At 38.8% G+C, this 16,675-nt stretch overlaps 1 protein-coding gene across 4 annotated transcripts in view; it reads right to left on the reverse strand.

Annotated features, from left to right (window-relative positions):
* The window catches only part of ERICH1 (glutamate rich 1), a 66,160-nt gene that overhangs the window by 36,510 nt on the left and 12,975 nt on the right, over positions 1 to 16,675 (reverse strand). For 2 of the 4 annotated variants that reach the window (XM_017814583.1, XM_017814582.1), the window contains exons 2-3: positions 15,960 to 16,154; positions 971 to 1,105 (exon numbers count right to left, since the gene is read on the reverse strand). In XM_017814583.1, coding sequence (XP_017670072.1) covers positions 971 to 1,105; positions 15,960 to 16,154 — 330 coding nt within the window. Of the gene's footprint in view, positions 1 to 970; positions 1,106 to 2,232; positions 2,361 to 13,040; positions 13,240 to 15,959; positions 16,155 to 16,675 lie in introns of those variants that run through there. The other 2 variants (XM_017814584.1, XM_017814585.1) reach the window with 2 other exon arrangements.

The raw sequence follows: 16,675 nt of genomic DNA on the forward strand, positions 1-16,675 counted from the left end.
ATTTCCAACAGAAAATTCACCCCTGTGGGTCCTGTTTGCAGAGGCCTTTCCATATATGCAGGTTATATCAGAGATTTTCCTTACATTTAAGGCAGTCTCCAGCCTGAAATAGATACAGTACTTTAATAACCGCTGCTTATCAGGTGTTTTACTTCAGCTGCCTTACCTGAGTATTTTCTTTGGTGTAGAATGCCCCTAGCAGCAAATGACAGTGATACACCATTTTAGACAAACACATCCACAGGAACACAGCAACTGAAAAAACTAAATGAATTTGTCTTGTCTAAGCTTAGAACTTTTTTTTTTTTTTTAAGACAAACAGAATCAATTTATTCTGGCATGGCATTCAGGAAACCATGTATTTAACTGAGGCCAGCTTAGAGCTCACTTTACAGATTCTGTGCTTCTTCTCTTGTATTCTCTGACAACCTTAAATATTGGTTCTGAAGTTACCTGGTCACAGTTTCTCATCAGAAAGCCTCTCAACACTAAAGAATTGGTATCTCCCTCCACCCACACCAATGATGAATGTCTGTTCTAACAGAGAGAGGTAAATTTGAAATGTTGTTGAGTCTTTATCCAATTTCTCAGAATATCAAGAGTAAGACTTAGTAAAACAGCTTTATATATCATTTATTGTTAAAAATAACAAGACTGTAAGCAGGTATAATATGAATATACATGTGCCACTTGAGTGGGAGGAGCTAAAGACTTTGTCCTCAGTTAGACTTTATGGAACTTCAGCAAGATCTGTGGCACTGTATGGCTATAACCAAATGTTGAATCTAGTCGTGCAACACTTAACAAGAGAGGTGAACTCATAGGGATGCACATCCTCATTTTGCTTATGTTGCAAAACAGTGACACCCGCTGGCAGCAACAGTTTAAATACTTAATTGTTGCAGTCTGAGTCTACTTGATAAGAGTTCCTTGAGAAAAATTTATCACAGTAACAACCATAGAAACTTACCTGTTGAGTCAGCACTACTGCCTGAGTTTTCAGAAACTGCACTACTAATAGCATCTGGAGTAGCTGCAACATAACCCTCTGGAGGAAGATCCACTTTGTAAATTCTTCTTGGAGACATAATTGCATCATCACTACCTACAAAACAGAAAAAAACCCAAATATCTGCCTCAATATTGGTCTCACTACAGATTTTCTCAAATGTTTTTCCAACCATGGCAATAAGTGTTCTCGAAAATCCTTACAGAGGGTCAGGTGTGGAACACTGAAATTATCCTACAACCAACAAAAATGCACCAAATTTTGTAGCAGCTACAAATAAGCAATTACTCCATGGGTTAGTTCTTTCCACCAGAAACATTTTTTTTTCCTTTGTATGAGGTAAATCTTCTGCTCTAACTTCAGAAGACACTTAAAGTGATATTTTAAGAGAGATTCTAAACATTTTTTCCCATTTGGTATGAGCACACATTATTTCTTTAAGAACTGTTTCACAAAAGATGGATGGATGGAGAGATACAAGCTGATTATGCAGTGATAGAAGCAACAGAAAAAGAATCACAGAACTGTGGTTTGCCCATTTGTAGACCTTTTAAATATAGCCTATCCTGTTCTAAAGGATGCAAAGACAAAGGGAGTTTGAAAGCCACACTTGACTAAGCCTCAGCAGGGCCTGCTCATCCCTGCTGTGCTTCTTTCTGAAAGGGGGAGGAAGGGGAAGAGCCAAGGGCCAGCTTTCCAACTATTTTATTGTGTAGGAAACTACTTGTAGTGATGGCAGCAGTCTTGTTTTGTAGGATTCCTTTCCTGTTTAAAAGGTATTTAAAAATCCATGCAAGAGCGTCAGTATAAACCTCTCCTGTGTTCACCAGACAAGTAGCTCTGTAGGAGTGACAGAGACACATCTCTGCTGCAGTTAAACGAAAACAGTCCAAATACCAGACTGTATTTCTTTTGCTCAGTAGTGACAACAAGCAGAGACCAACCACAGGGAGAAAAAAGCCTTTCCAGAAGGCCAGAATGTCAGGGTATTTCCAGATGCTGAGATGTAGTTTTAGATGGCTCAGTGTTGTTTTGTTTTTCTTTTTGGTTTATTGTGGCTTTTTGGTTGTTGTTGTTTTGTTGGGCTTTTTAACACTCAGCTCCATAAGTCAGCACAGACAGAGAACCAGCCTTCCCTTCTTGGGGGCAATTTGTCCCTTTAAAATGCAGAATCAGAGAATATACTGAGTTGGAAGGGATCCACAAGGATCATTGAACTTAACTCTTAATCCTGCACAGAATCATCCCCAAGAGTCACACCACGTGCCTGAAAGTATCATTCTAATGCTTCTTGAATTCTGGCAGGTTTGGTGCTGCAACCCCTCTCCTGGGAAGCCTGTTCCAGACAGAACTGTTAAAATAATGTAAAATAAAAATATCTTTGTCAAGTGGACACAATTAACCTCCTTACACCATAAATTTGCTAGAAGATCCCAGGTGATCCAAGTCTATCACTGAGGTGCAGCTATGGTTGGACTAATTCTCAAACATTTAAAACATAGTTGTGTCTGACAGATTCCTAACAAGAATTAGTTCTAGGTTTCAAATATGCAATTTAACTACACATATTGTATGTAAATATGTAATATAACTATACACTGACATTTCTCAGATACCCTACTTCAAAGAATTCAGCATGACTGATCATCTTAGATATCTATGACAAACTACATTTCTGAACATTCAAGGCACTTCTGAAAAGCTATACCACAGTTGTTTTCATCACCAGGAGGTAATAAATTTGTTTTGAAAACACATTAGAAAGTTGTTTTTTTTCTTGACCAAGCCAGAAAATTTCCAACTCATATTAATGATACTTACTTTAAAGGATAATAAAGGGAAAAGAATAAATAATACAGAAAGATGAAGAACAATTTTGCAATTTGAAGAAAAATCCACGGAAAATTAATGTGGAATAATTCTGCAATCCTTTCCACAGGGATAATGCCAAATGGCTGAACAATGCACTTGCATTGATTTCCCCCCCCCAGGCTGATTAATGATGAAGTGCTAATTAGCGACAGGTTTAAATTACAAGGATGTATAAATGTTTATTTCCTTCTGAGTGATTTCAAGTTTCCTCGTGTTCTTTTCTACAACATTCCCCACACAAAGAGATTCTTTGCATGTAACTCAACCTTGTGCACAGAGTAGGGATGTGAATCTACATCATGCCCTTCCCAACATTACAACTGCAAGCATGTCAGTTGCTTGGCCAGCTATGTTATCTCTTGCTACCCTACTACAAACAGGTATCAGACTGCCTGAACATAAAGCATGCTTAGGCACACCTCAGACACAAACATGGCCAGAACACATGTTCATATAATCTTGGTCCTTTGGTGGCAATTATACTCAGCTGCTGGTTAAAATCTTAAAATCCACTAAAAAAAAAATCTTGGTCCTTTGCTTGCTGTAAGACTGGACAGAGACTGAATCACTTCTAGTTTCTGTGGTGGGTTGACCCTGGCTAGCAGCCAAACACCCACGAGATGCTCACTCACTCCCCCCTCAGCAGGATGAAATGGGAAGAGGACTAAGAGCTCATGAATCAACAGCAGGGAGATCACTTACCAACTATAACAACCTTTCCTTGCTGGCTTATATTCACTCCCAACTTCACCTACTCACTATTGCTGCAGACCCTTCAGTGAGACAAAAAGCAGTGCAAGGTGGTGGTGGGGGCTGTCTACAGTCAGTGTGCAACAGTTTCTCTCTGCTGCTCCTTCCTTTTCCCCCACAGGTGTTCTCTGTGGGCTGCAGTCCTTCAGGAACATTTCAACAACAGAGCACCTCCTCCTCTGACCCTAGGGTTCCCACTGTTGTCACTCCTTTTAGTTCCCTCCTCTCTCAGGAGCTCTCTTAGTCTCTCCTTTCTCAAAGAAGTTTCCCCAAGGCACCCCCCCTTGGCTGTGGGCTCAGCCGTGCCCTGCAGTGGGTGGGTTGGAGCCGGCTGGAACCGGCTGCATGGGGCAGCCCCGGCCATCCCTCACAGAGCCACCCTGCCTGGACACCAGCACACTGTACAGCTTCACAATCAGACAGAAATTTTGTCTTGCCCATGAAGTGCTTCCCTGCAACTCAGAAAGCTTTGGTAACCCACTGCTAAGTTCCCATAGGGCAGAACTCCTACTGCAATTAGAGGACCCAAGTCCATCTAGAACATCCTGCAGCCCCCACAGACAGCTGACAAGTTAGCCCAATCTTACCAAGACTATCTTTTTCACAAAATTATCCCTTGGAAACACCTGGCTATCACTTCTCCAAATAGAATGAAAGAGTTTATCCTCAAAAATAGGTCTTTACAAAAAAGCACAGGAAGTGAGGGATTGATGTTGGTTCAAATACAAGGTCTGATTAGTTCAATGCCATACCTTCTATGAAAGTCATTACTGTCAGTAGGCATTTTCTATGTGGTGTTACAGTAGATATAATCTGGACAAAAATAAGGCTTGAAAGAGGTCTGTTATCTCCTTTAAAAAGCTTACATAAAGTATGATTTTACTTATTAGGAAAGCTCGAGTATGACCATGTTATAGCTATTCCTCATTTGTATGTATACAAATGAGACTACAACCTGAAAATTCTGACAATCCCCAACGCACATAAACACCCCCTTGTTATCTGTACACAATCACTTTCCCCTTCACTGTCTAGCAAGAGAAGTATCTAAAGACAATGCACATACAAATCCTGGGCAAGAGTTGTCTCCTTCAAAAAGTCTTCATAAACTGAAGTGCACCAAAGGTGACTAAATGTAGAATATACACACCTCCTCCTGAGCTGTGGTACTGGAAAATAGGTACTTTTACAGTTGATCAACGTGAAGACATCAAATTGTCCTTCAATAGCGTGAACAAATCCGGTGATCCGAAATACTCACCCATTCCCCAATGTATACTCATTTTTCTTCAGATGACATCCAAGTTCCTGACCACTAAGCTATAGTTACCTTAGTCTGCCATGATAAGGTACATCAGAGTAACTTCAGGGACACGAGGTGTTATATTATGTGCAAACAACCTCTGTTCACAGGTTGACTTTCACAGGTTTTTAAGTCTCAAGTCAATGCACGCTACAGTGCTTTCCACAACAACAGAAGCTTTTAGCTCAAGTAGACTTTTGTGCAATCAGAAAGTAAAATCCTTTTTCTTGGAGTGCTGCATAATTCCTGCTATTTGACCTCAGTTTTCAGCAGAAACCTCTCCCTCAATACTAGAGAAGCACATTCGGTAGAGAACAAAAACAAAAAAGTGATAATGATAATAAACAACCTAGCAAAGAACAGGCAGTCATTTACTGCTGGTCATTTGTTTCACTCAAATGATAACCATCACACAGAAATGGAAATGTTGTGCTATTTTGCAGGGTGACAGGAGTAGCTGATGAAGTATTTCTGTAGAAATTCACTACTGCAGGTAGGAACTTGTTTCTCACAAAATTATGGAACTCCCTTTATGGAGAGCTACTACAGTTTACCATTACAGTCTGATTCCTTTAGCTTGTTCTAAGACCTGATTATCTGTACTTTATCAGAATAAACTAGGGGAGTCACTCTAGCCAGTTTCTGGTTGAAGATGATATACTCCTTCCAAAGATTCTTCATCTCTTTCTTTTTTTTTATTTATGAAAAAAAAGTTTTCTGAATGTCTTTTGAATACCTAATTATCTCAAGTTACATTGCTTGCTACAGTCACATATTTTATTGGCACCAATACATGTAACAGAATACTGAAAAAGCTTTTTCTTTTGCAAAATTCTTTAAAATTCTGAAGATGCCTGCTATTTTTTCCTGAAGGACAAACTTCCCTGTTTGCCAAGTAAACCATCAAAGTGTATAGTTTTATTCCAAATTGCTTGATAACATACATTCAAACAATAAACTGATGAAAGAATAAAGTCTTAAAATAAATAGATACATGTTGTCCTCTGGCTCAAAAAATCCTCAAGCAGCATATTGTTGGAGAACATTGTGGGGAAGCAGTACAATACGCTTATTTTATTCCAATAATCTTTTCTACAATATTAATGGTCACAACATATTAGTGTAAACAGCAGTACTGAATTTTTTAATTTACCTTAATTTCTGCTACTTTATTGTTATGTTTACACAAAAAAAGTCTACTATCCTTTGTTTGTCAAGCAATAGCATGCTTTCACTGCATTCTCAGATTTTTTTTCTTAGAATACAAGCCACAGACGAGTGCTCCCAGTTCTTAGGCTATGTACCATTTGTGCCTGGTAGCATGTTTAAACAAGCCAGTTCATTACGACTTCCCTCCTGACACTTCACGTCACCAGAAGTACTTTACTTCCTTGAAGAGAGTAAGTCTAGATTACGCAGCACACTAGACTAGAGCACTGAAAGAAGAAAACAACTTGAGAAAATCCTCAGAAGTACTTCCTCATCATGGTCTTTTCCTTCAGCTTGATGAAAACCAAAAACTTCAAAAGGAAACTGAGGTCAATAAAGACATATCCATTTTACAAGACCCAAAGTTAGGATGGGAAATTCATAAAAAACAAGGATCAAGAGAACTCACATTTATTTCCCTCACTATCTCCCACATGCACACTAACTCTTAATTTACTTTTTTTTTAGACAAGTAGAAAGGCTGTATTATAGCTCATTTTATTGAAGACAGCACTCACCATTATAACTCAGCTTCAGTTTCATTACATTAGGAATGGCAGATATTCTTTGTCACAGAGAAAAAACTGATTAAAAAAGTACAAATCCTTCTTCCTCTTGTTCTCACTCATCGTCTGGGGAAGAATTTTTTTTTACCTACAAATCACTACAATTTCTACATTCTCCCAGAAAAAGTAGTGAAAAATAAGCAGAATACAAAGTGAGAGTGAAGCATGGAAAAACCACTGACTGAGGAAACCAAGAAACACAAAACTTTTCAGAGCAAAATCTGGCTACAGGCAGAGGGCAGTTTTAAAATTACAAGATAGCTAATTTAAAAAGTGGTACAAGCTATTTTGCTAGTTTTTGTTTTCTGAAAGTTGAATATAGGAGGTAATGATGAAACTATATAGCTAAGTGGTAAGTTATTTATTTTAAAAACTTCAGTGTCCCACAGATGCCCTGGTATATGATTATATGCAATATTTTGATTAGATGTCTAAGAATTCTAGCTGTATAAACAGGAGCATAAAGCTATCTTAACATTAAGTTAGTACTCAGCTCAATTACTTCTCCTAGTGCTGCAGATCCTATTTGTTCAAAACACTTCTCAAAAGCCAAATACACCCCTGTCAATCAATACTTTTTTTTTTAATAAATGCAACAACATTGAATCTAAAAGGCCATATCTAAGTTGCAATTAATTAATTACCCTCACTGATGAAGTGATTATGTTATTACTGGAACTCACTTGAAATAAGACCAGAAAATAAACAGATATGCTCATCAGAATAAAAGTGAACAAAAATTCAGGATTTTAAACCTTTTTTTTATCCCCCAAATCGACATTTTCTATTCCCTAACACAAAGTCAGCAGTAACAGTCCATTCCCACTCGTGTAAAAAAATAACACAAAGCACAAAAAATTATGGAAAATCATTTCCCCAGAACTTAGTTCAATACAAAGCTCACATTATAAGCATTTCCACTTTTCAAATAACTGTTAGAGGGTACAGTTGTTAAGAAAGACAAGTAGAAAGTAAGCTTGTGTAACAGCAGAAAACATGAGATTTGACTCTGAATAACTACGATTTTGACAATGGCAGCTTAAGTAATAAACTCCGTAGTGTAAATCAGAGCAGGAGTGGGGTCTCACACAACTGATTTTGTCAGTTGACTTCAAACAGGGTGACAAAGTGGACAGTGAGAATGTTACACCATTACTATGCTGTAGTTCAATTTACAGCTATCAGCCATTCTGTAGCTGAAACAAGGCCATTTTATCAAGTTCTTACACAAAGCCATTTTTCCATTTCCTTTACCAAGATAATTTGTTTTCCTGCAGCTGGCTACATTTAGGCTTAGAGCTTGTCTACACTTAGAGCGAAAGCTGGCATTTTCTACTCCAATTAGGCAATCCCTACATACTCTTTGATGAGCTACTTGTTAAACTACATTCTGTTCTCACAGAGGCCAGAGGCTTTCCCTATGACAGATAAGCTGATGAAACAAGCAGGTAGTAGAGAAGAATGGGTGAATGTATATACATAAGAACACTGGAAAAAGGAGGGATCTGTCAACCAGCAGAAAAAAACACCAAAACAAAAGAAAAACCCACAAAAACACTGCTAAGGGAACTGGAAACTGAACAAGGCTGTTTCTGTCACAACAGAATTTGCAGATATTATACGTGCACCCCACTCAGCCTGAACAGAGGCTTTTGGTTTGTTTCTGGGTTTTTGCTCAGTTGGCTTTCATTTTTTTCTCCCCTTCTCCCCTAAACCCCGTATCTCTACATTACCCTAAACCATGCAGCTACCAGCTTGTAAAACTGGTGGGGAACCATTTTTGCCACAGCCACCAGAGGCTGTTGTCTTCAGCCAAAGAAGACACTCACTCCTGGATATATCTGTCCCATTTGCACAGTGTAATGGCACTGTAAATATCACGTAATGAGAGAATTTTTAAACCCTTGAGCGAAGACCATAAGACTGTGTGACAATACTTTGTTGTATAATAATTATAATCTCCATTGCTCTTTAGCCTATTCACAATAGACAGTCTTTCAAAGTAATTAACTAAAGCAACTCTGAATTGTTTAACAAGCCTCTAAAGTTGTTTACTGCCTTGAGTACTGCTAGAATTTAATTTCTCAGCCATATGCACTTCATCAATTTGATCAACTAAAACGCAGGGCTATTCATGCACATTTTTTAGACAAGTTCTGTCTTCTAGGCACTTGTGTCACAAGCTTAAGTTTTCTATAAGAGAATGGCTGCAGGAAGAAAGGATTAGAATGAGGACACAGTCTTGGTGTCCTACTGATGATTTAAACACAGTATACTGTCAGCATCAGTAACTTCAATGGAACAAGTAAGTAGGAGAATACAAAATTATCACACAGCTGTACTGAATTTTGACAGAAATTCCTCATATAGGATAAGAACGCTGGGATATGTCACATTTGATAGACATTCATGTTTTTATTTAATAAATATGGAGTAAACTGCATTTTGCCTATTTATATAACATAACATGGATTCTGGCTTTTTTAGAAAACTAAAACCTACCAGTAGTAACAGCTTAGTACTATTCTTCATTACCTCTTACTTAAATGAAGGAGAAGAAAAGATCAAATAGGTTGCCTCTACAAGATCCAAGACTCTGGCCAGGCTGTCTGCATTTCAAATTCCTTTTTCAAAATTAGGGAAAATGCAAACATCAAAAGTGGCACAGTATGCTTTATACAGACAAACTGAACACTATATTTCACTTGAATGCAATTATCCTTCTTCAGCAACTCTGAAATTTCCATTTTTATAAGGAAGCCGCTAAACACCGATCAGTAAACCCCAAGTCCTTTAAAAAGTAGTTATCATTTGTACCAAGAAAAAGGTCTGAGACTAAGGAGGCCGTTTCCTCTTATGAGGAAAGGCTGAGGGAGCTGGGCCTATTCAGCCTTGAGAAGAGATCTGAGAGAGGACCTCAGCTACATATATGTAAGTGTCTAAAGCAGGGCAGCCAAGAGGATGGAGTCAGGCTCCTGTCGGTGATGCCAACCACCAGGGCATGAGGCAACAGGCAGAAACTGATGCACAGGAAGTTCCACCCAAATAGGAGGAAGAACTTCTTTACTGTGCAGGTGACTGAGCACTGGAACAGATTGCCCAAAGAGCTTGTGGAGTCTCCCTCACTGAAGATATCCAGGAATCATCTGGATGCAATTCTGTGCAATGTGTTCTAGGATGACCCTGCTTGAGCAGGGAGGTCGGACCAGATGATGATCCACTGTGGTCCCTTCCAATCTGACCCATTCTGTGATTCTGTGAAAAAGCCAATTCCACAATTAGCAAATCTCTAGGTAGAAGCATGCATGTCTACTCTGAATATAAAGCTATTAAAAATAATTAGTGAGGTTTTTAAATATCAACAAAAAGTAAAGAAATTACAGAACTGCAGACCTCATGAGAAACATTTTTCATTAAATTAATCCTTGTTGCAAGTAGATCCTGCTCTAACAAGGGTCAGAAACAAACAAAACCTATCCTTGTGACAAAGTTTAGTCAAAACCCATATCCAAGTGTGCAATATGTATTTTGAAATGTTCAGTCTTTTGCCAAACACCTTTTTTTTTTTTGTGATACAGCAAGTTTTTAAGTATTTTTAATACAGCATTTGGAAGCATATTTGCAAGCATAGGGAAAATGTTCTCTTATTTGTAGGAGCTGTCACCTTTTCATTTGCTCCCTTTACTACTTTGCCTGCCATAAGGCTCAGGTTCATTATGTGTGTGTAACTTTTAAATGGTTTAAGGTAATAAAGATTGCCATCTAGACCCTCTTTAATTTTATGCTGAAGCAAGAAAAAACTTTTTTATTACATCTTCTGAAGTTAAGAAATATAGTTCTTGCAATAGAAGGATCATGTTCCTCTAGGGAAGAAATGGTTAGAAGTCTTACCTAATTGTCCTGGGGGATAGGAATCCCTATTTTGGTTACGTTCATTTTCTCACTGAGAATTTTGGTAAAATAGGGGAAAAAAGTCTGATTTAAGACACATAGAATCCAAAGGGATGGTACATCTTACTATGCCCTAGAACGGAAATTCTGACCACAGGCATATGTTCAGGTTTGTTGGGTATTTCCTTAAGCACTTCAAAAAAAAGAAACGATAAGTGACTTCTTTCCTTCTTTGGGATTCAGAAGAAGCTTGACACTTCCACGTTTCCTCCATCCCTAACAGAACTACCACCTTCCTAAGGAAAGCACAAATAGCATTCAGAAGATCACACTATAGTCACAAAGGAAGGTGTCCCTCAGAATGTGCCTCCCATCTCCAGTTATTCTGGGTCTCATTGTAAACTTTAGCTCCAGAACTATGTGAGGAGCTTTATGGGATGACCCTTTCTCACAGTAAATTATTAATCTTCAAAAATTATATGAGGATCAACATTAAAAGTGTCCTGGTATTCTATCAAGTTCATCTCAAATTCAACTTGATCTCAAAAAAGGATGTAAATGCAAATATTTACAGGATATGAAAGTATGATCTTTAAATTTTACGGGCATGTCTCTATTATGCTTCAGGATGCAGGCATTTAAGGCAACGCTGGAAATGCATTCCAGTAAAGATCAGAATCTGGCTGGGGGGAGGGTAGTGGTGGTTTAGCTTGGACAAATTGGTAATGGTATTTTCACAATCTGAAAATAACTGCTAAAGGCAAATAGAACGTTGTGATGAGTTTTATAGTAAAACCCGTTATTTAATGCTAGAAAATAGTTAAGACTAAGTCAGCTTTTTAGAGAAATCCTCAACTTCTTACTGACACTACATTTTTTTCAGTAGTATTTTGCAGGACTGAAATAATCACTTTCAAACTAGAAAAGAGTTTATAGCTACAAAAACAATTTCCCTCATTTTCCATTGTTGCTTCCAATTACCCATCTTAGACTACTGCTACTGACATCATCAGCTGCTTTATAGTTACACCTGTAACCTTTGATCTGTAAGTAAGAAGTAACTTAAAATAGTTTATGATCAAAATGTTCAATCAATGCCTTTATGTTTTTCCTTCACTGAGGTCAGACAGTTTATAGCTCAAATCTTCTAGCCTATCACTAAAGATGTACTTTCAGTGTTCAATGTCATAAAATCACAACATGTAAATGCAAGAGCTCCTTAAATTTAAATAAAATCACAACCAGAAAAGAATGGTTGTCTGTTGGTTTCACAGATGGATAACTGATTTATCTTTTTTTCCCATGAGTTTATTACTTCAACCCCCTTCAAGGCTTTTTTTTAAGTACTTATTTGTTGAACATCAGTCAAGGCAGAACCCTTTCTATAGTACTGCAGCATTTGCATGCCTCTAACAGAAAGCAAGCTCAGTTACAGTTTGCTGTTAATTTCAAAAACAGCTTTGTTGCTTTGCTGTGAAAATCCTAAATATGGCCCTGTTCTTTTTGCTCCATGTTCCCTATCCCATGATCTATATTTTACCCATATTAGGATTCTGAACTAAAAACTTTTGTTTCATTACCTTGAGTAACACTGTATTAGGAATCAGGCATAAACAATCAGAGGAGTTAAAAATCACAAGGTCAAATAAATTCTCTCCCTCACTTCCCACTTCAGTGGGAGTTTGGGCAGGCCCTAATTTATAAGGAATGGTATAGATTTACTACAAATGAAAGCAGTATTAGTTTAAGAAATTACTTCATATTCATGCTTATTTAGCACAACTTCATCACAGAGCCTGTTACCTATTTTGAAAGGACAATTAGTTCCCAATGCTATCACATATCATTGTAAAGAGTAAGTTTAATGTTTTATCAGCCTTTTGAAAATATGCCTCTCATTACTGACTACACAAAAGAAGTACCAGAAGTACTGATCTAGAAAATCAAAATGTGGGTCAAACAAATGGAACTGCAGAAAGTGAAATTTCCATGCAATCTTCTATTACAGTAGGGATGCAATACAGGACAACAGCTACACAACCCTTGAAAGCAAATTCTACCAAAGGGACATGTGAGGAAGTCAACCTGTTACTAGCCATCCTTATTACATATTGGGTGGGGAACTTTTCTTTCTTTTTAAATGAAACAAAAAACCAAAACCAAAACAAAAAAACCCCACCCCAAAACAAACAAAAAATCCACAACAAAAGAAAAGCAAAATCAAACCAAAAAACAGTAACACAGATTTCTAGACTGATATATGTTGAAAGGACTTCTGGAGGTCATTAGTCCAAGTCCCAGTAAAAGCTTTCTAGTATGCTGTTGTTTTTGGCTCTTTCAAGGATAGGGATACCAAAACTCTCTTTGGGCAGCCCATTCCCAGTGTTTGGTCACCCCCAAAGCCGCATTCCCTCCCCTGTCCAACTGGAATTATTCTTACCACAACTTCTTTGTCATCCCTGCTCCTGTCACTGAGCACTTCCAAAAAGTGCACAGATCAGTCTTCTCTATATTCTCCCTTCCCACTTGGTAGCTGAACTAATGAAATTTCCATCTTAAGACTGAAACTCAATTCTCTGTCTCTCCTCATCCACAGTGTCATCTGGCTCCCCGGTCATTAGTCATTACTGTGCCCTTTGGTGGACTCCCTCTACTCTCTCACCACCTTTCTCTTACGGAGGAGCCCACTAGTCACAGGACACTATGAACTCACAAATGCTGCTCCAGTGTGGTCTCACAACAGGAACGATCACTTCCTTCAAAGTGCTGGCTACACTGCTAATGCAGCACAGTATGTCATCAGTTGCCTGTGTGACAAGGATGCAATGCTGACTCAACTGGGCACCCACTAGAACCCCAAGGTCCTCTTCTGTGGAGCTGCTTCCAGTTAGGTACCCCCAGCCCGTGTTGCTGGTTACCACATCAGATAAAGGACTGCACTGTAGTATTAATTGGTAATTAATAAGGTATATCACTAGCACATGGCCATCTTTCAAGTTTTGTACTGCTGATTATCATCCTTTGAGCCTTTTACTTGCATTCACTTACCCAGCTGACATCTCACCTTGGTAGCTGTAAGAATGCTACAGGAGACCATACCACAGACCCTGCCTATCTACAAGCCAGTCATGTCAGCATAGAAGGCAACTGGTTTGCACAACCTGCCTCTGGTAAAACAAGACTTACTGTTTCCAATTCCCTTTTTGTCCTTCACATGCCAGGAAAGAGCTTCTAGAAGGATTCAGTCCCTAACAGGCTCACTTTTCTAGACTCTGTTTTTGAAAATGGCCATGGTGTTTGCCTTTTGCAGTCACTGAGGAACCTCCCAATGGTGATGACTTCTCAAAGAGGATAGAAACCAGTCTCACAATGACATCAATCAGCATCCCTGGATGCACAAGTCTTTGTCCCACTGGTATGCAATTGCACAACTGAGTTAACTACTCCTCAGCTGTCACTGTCTACTGTGGACAATTCTTCACTTCCATAGGCTTTATCATTAGGCTCAGGGGCCCAGGAAGCAGGAAGACAAGTCTTACCAGGCAAAAAAAAGGCACCAAGTACCTCAGTCTTTTACTTGTCTTCTGTCACTAGTCCCTTGCCCATTAAGCAGTGGGTCCACATCTTCTTTAGTCTTCCAGTTGTTATCCCCACCCTTCTTGTTCCTTCCCACATCCCTCAAGAGATTCACCCCACATCCCTTTGAGCTGAGCTTTGGCCTTCCTAACTCCATCACAGCAGACTTGGGCAGTATCTTTAGATGGCTCTTCAGTAGCCAATATCTGCTTTCACCTTCTCTGTATAAGGGTCCAGAGCTCCTTCTCAGTAGTGTAGCTGCCTGCACTTACAGGCAGCTCTCAGATATCACACAGCTGTTGATCCAGATTGTTATGAAGAAAGAGTTGCTTATGAAAGACCTGTAAGAAGCCACCTCAGCAGAGGCTCCCCTCACATCACTCAAAGCTGCTTTCATGATGAAGCTTTTAAGCAGTTCCCAGCTTCAGCCAGACTGAAGTCACGCCTGTGCCTGGGCACACAGCCCAACTGATGCACACCCTGACTGACAGACTTTACACACTGGCTTGACCTCAGGCCTGCCTTGTCATTACTGACTTGCCTGGTGTCTGGTGTCACTGGACTGTTGGTTGAACCTGGTTACTGTTACCAGACATGTTCTGCTCTTCTTTTTCAGGCACTGTGGGACTGCTTTCACAGTGATGACACAGCTCCCGTGCCTGCCTTGTCCCATCTAGCCTTCCCTTACTTTCTTTCCTCTTGCTGCTCCCAGACACATCTGAGCTCAAGTCAGGCATCCTGCAATACTTGCTTAGTTTTCTGCATGTCAAAATGAGCCATTCTTGTGCTTTGAGAGGTTATTCTTGAAGATCAACCAGCGCTTGAGAGCTCCTTTGCAGTTCAAACTAGTCTTCCGTTTAATCCTACCAAGCAGACCCTTGGACAAGACAAACATCTGTTATTATGTAGTACAGGGCCCTAATCCTACTATTCATTCTGCTCACTTCTTTGTGGACTTTACTCTCCTGCCTCAGACTATATCCACTGTCAGTTCTTCCTCATTTGCAAGTAAAAAGTCTACATGACCATCTCCCCTGGAGAAAGTTTTTATACTCTTGAGAAACATATCTTTTTATTTCAAGGTAGTTTAGCAACCTTCTAGTAATGGAAAATTTGGTTTTAGACGAATACAAAGCAATTCACACTCCTATATCTGTGCACAGACTCCTTCACCCAAAAGTAATACCACAGCTACTTCATTTTCCAACTCCATCTTTTGGCACACTGTTCACATTCAACAACTTGTTGGAAAAAGGACCTTTACTTACCTGTACAAATACTCATGTGCCATGTTCACTGCATAAACACACACAAAATAATTCTCTTTAGCAAGGTACTAACACAGTCTCTGAATTGATATTTGCCTTCTGTTGCGTTTGTGTTCCCCATGGGGTTTCTGTTGCAATATGAGGGCAGGAGGAAGTGCTGGATCATGTATTCTCACCAATCTTTGGGTGTATCTCTAACAGCTGAGCAGAGTTGTACCAGTGTAAGTAATTTTATTATCATTCAACAAACATTACACCAAAGACAGTTATAGCTTACACTGAAGTTTCACATTTGCTCCTGCTAAATGCTGCATTCATGTTTATACACCAAGACTATTTCTTGGTTTTCACAGGACTTATGCACTGACCTCGAGTGTTCTAGGTATTAAGTACCAGAAGCACTGGTATTCAAATTCATCTGTTGGTATCAATAGATGAAAAAAGTACATACTATACTGTTCTGAAATAAAGCAGCTATATTTAAAAGCGTATCATCAGAAAAAGGATAGTCTCACCTTGAAATGATTTGCAGGGTGTATCAGTTGATGTGCTAGCATCTGCTGATGAAGTCTGAACATTACCCAAATTCTTTTCTTTGGATTTTGATCCCAGATTTCCAAGAACCACCTCCTCTCCTCTATTTGAAGTATGCACAGGAGAAGATGATGAAGTTTCACCATAGAGTCGTTTCAGTAATTTTGCCAAGAACACTGTAGGGTAAGAAAACTTTCTTAAACATGAAAAAATGCAGTGTTTTAAAGATATTTTAAGACTTAAAAACCCCTAACAATTAATTGATATATTTTCCCTCATATTCCATCCAATGGTCTTCACTAGTCCCTACCTCTCACAGGCACAACTGAAAATAATATATATAAATTCTAAACTCAACTCAGAAAAGCCAGTTTAAAGCCCCAGAGTTCAGTAGCAGGGTTACATTTGAAGTCTTCTATTTGACTACATTTGGGCAATAAATTAATACAGTAGATTTACAGACTAAACACAAATTAATTTTTAATTTTTAAAACAAGTACCTTCCTATACAAGTGTTATAAAGCTGCTCAAAATGCAGGTCTCTTCTGGCACAGAGGCGCTGCAATTGAATTACTTATTAAAATCAGTAAGCTACAACTATTTAATTATATAGAAAAATTAGAAGTAGACAGCAGCAGAAACACATGGTAACCCAATTACTTCTACAGAATTAGCAGTATTCTTATATGCCTCTTCT

Source organism: Lepidothrix coronata, unplaced genomic scaffold (genome assembly GCF_001604755.1).
Source record: "Lepidothrix coronata isolate B3197 unplaced genomic scaffold, Lepidothrix_coronata-1.0 Scaffold45, whole genome shotgun sequence".
Classification (NCBI taxonomy): domain Eukaryota; kingdom Metazoa; phylum Chordata; class Aves; order Passeriformes; family Pipridae; genus Lepidothrix; species Lepidothrix coronata.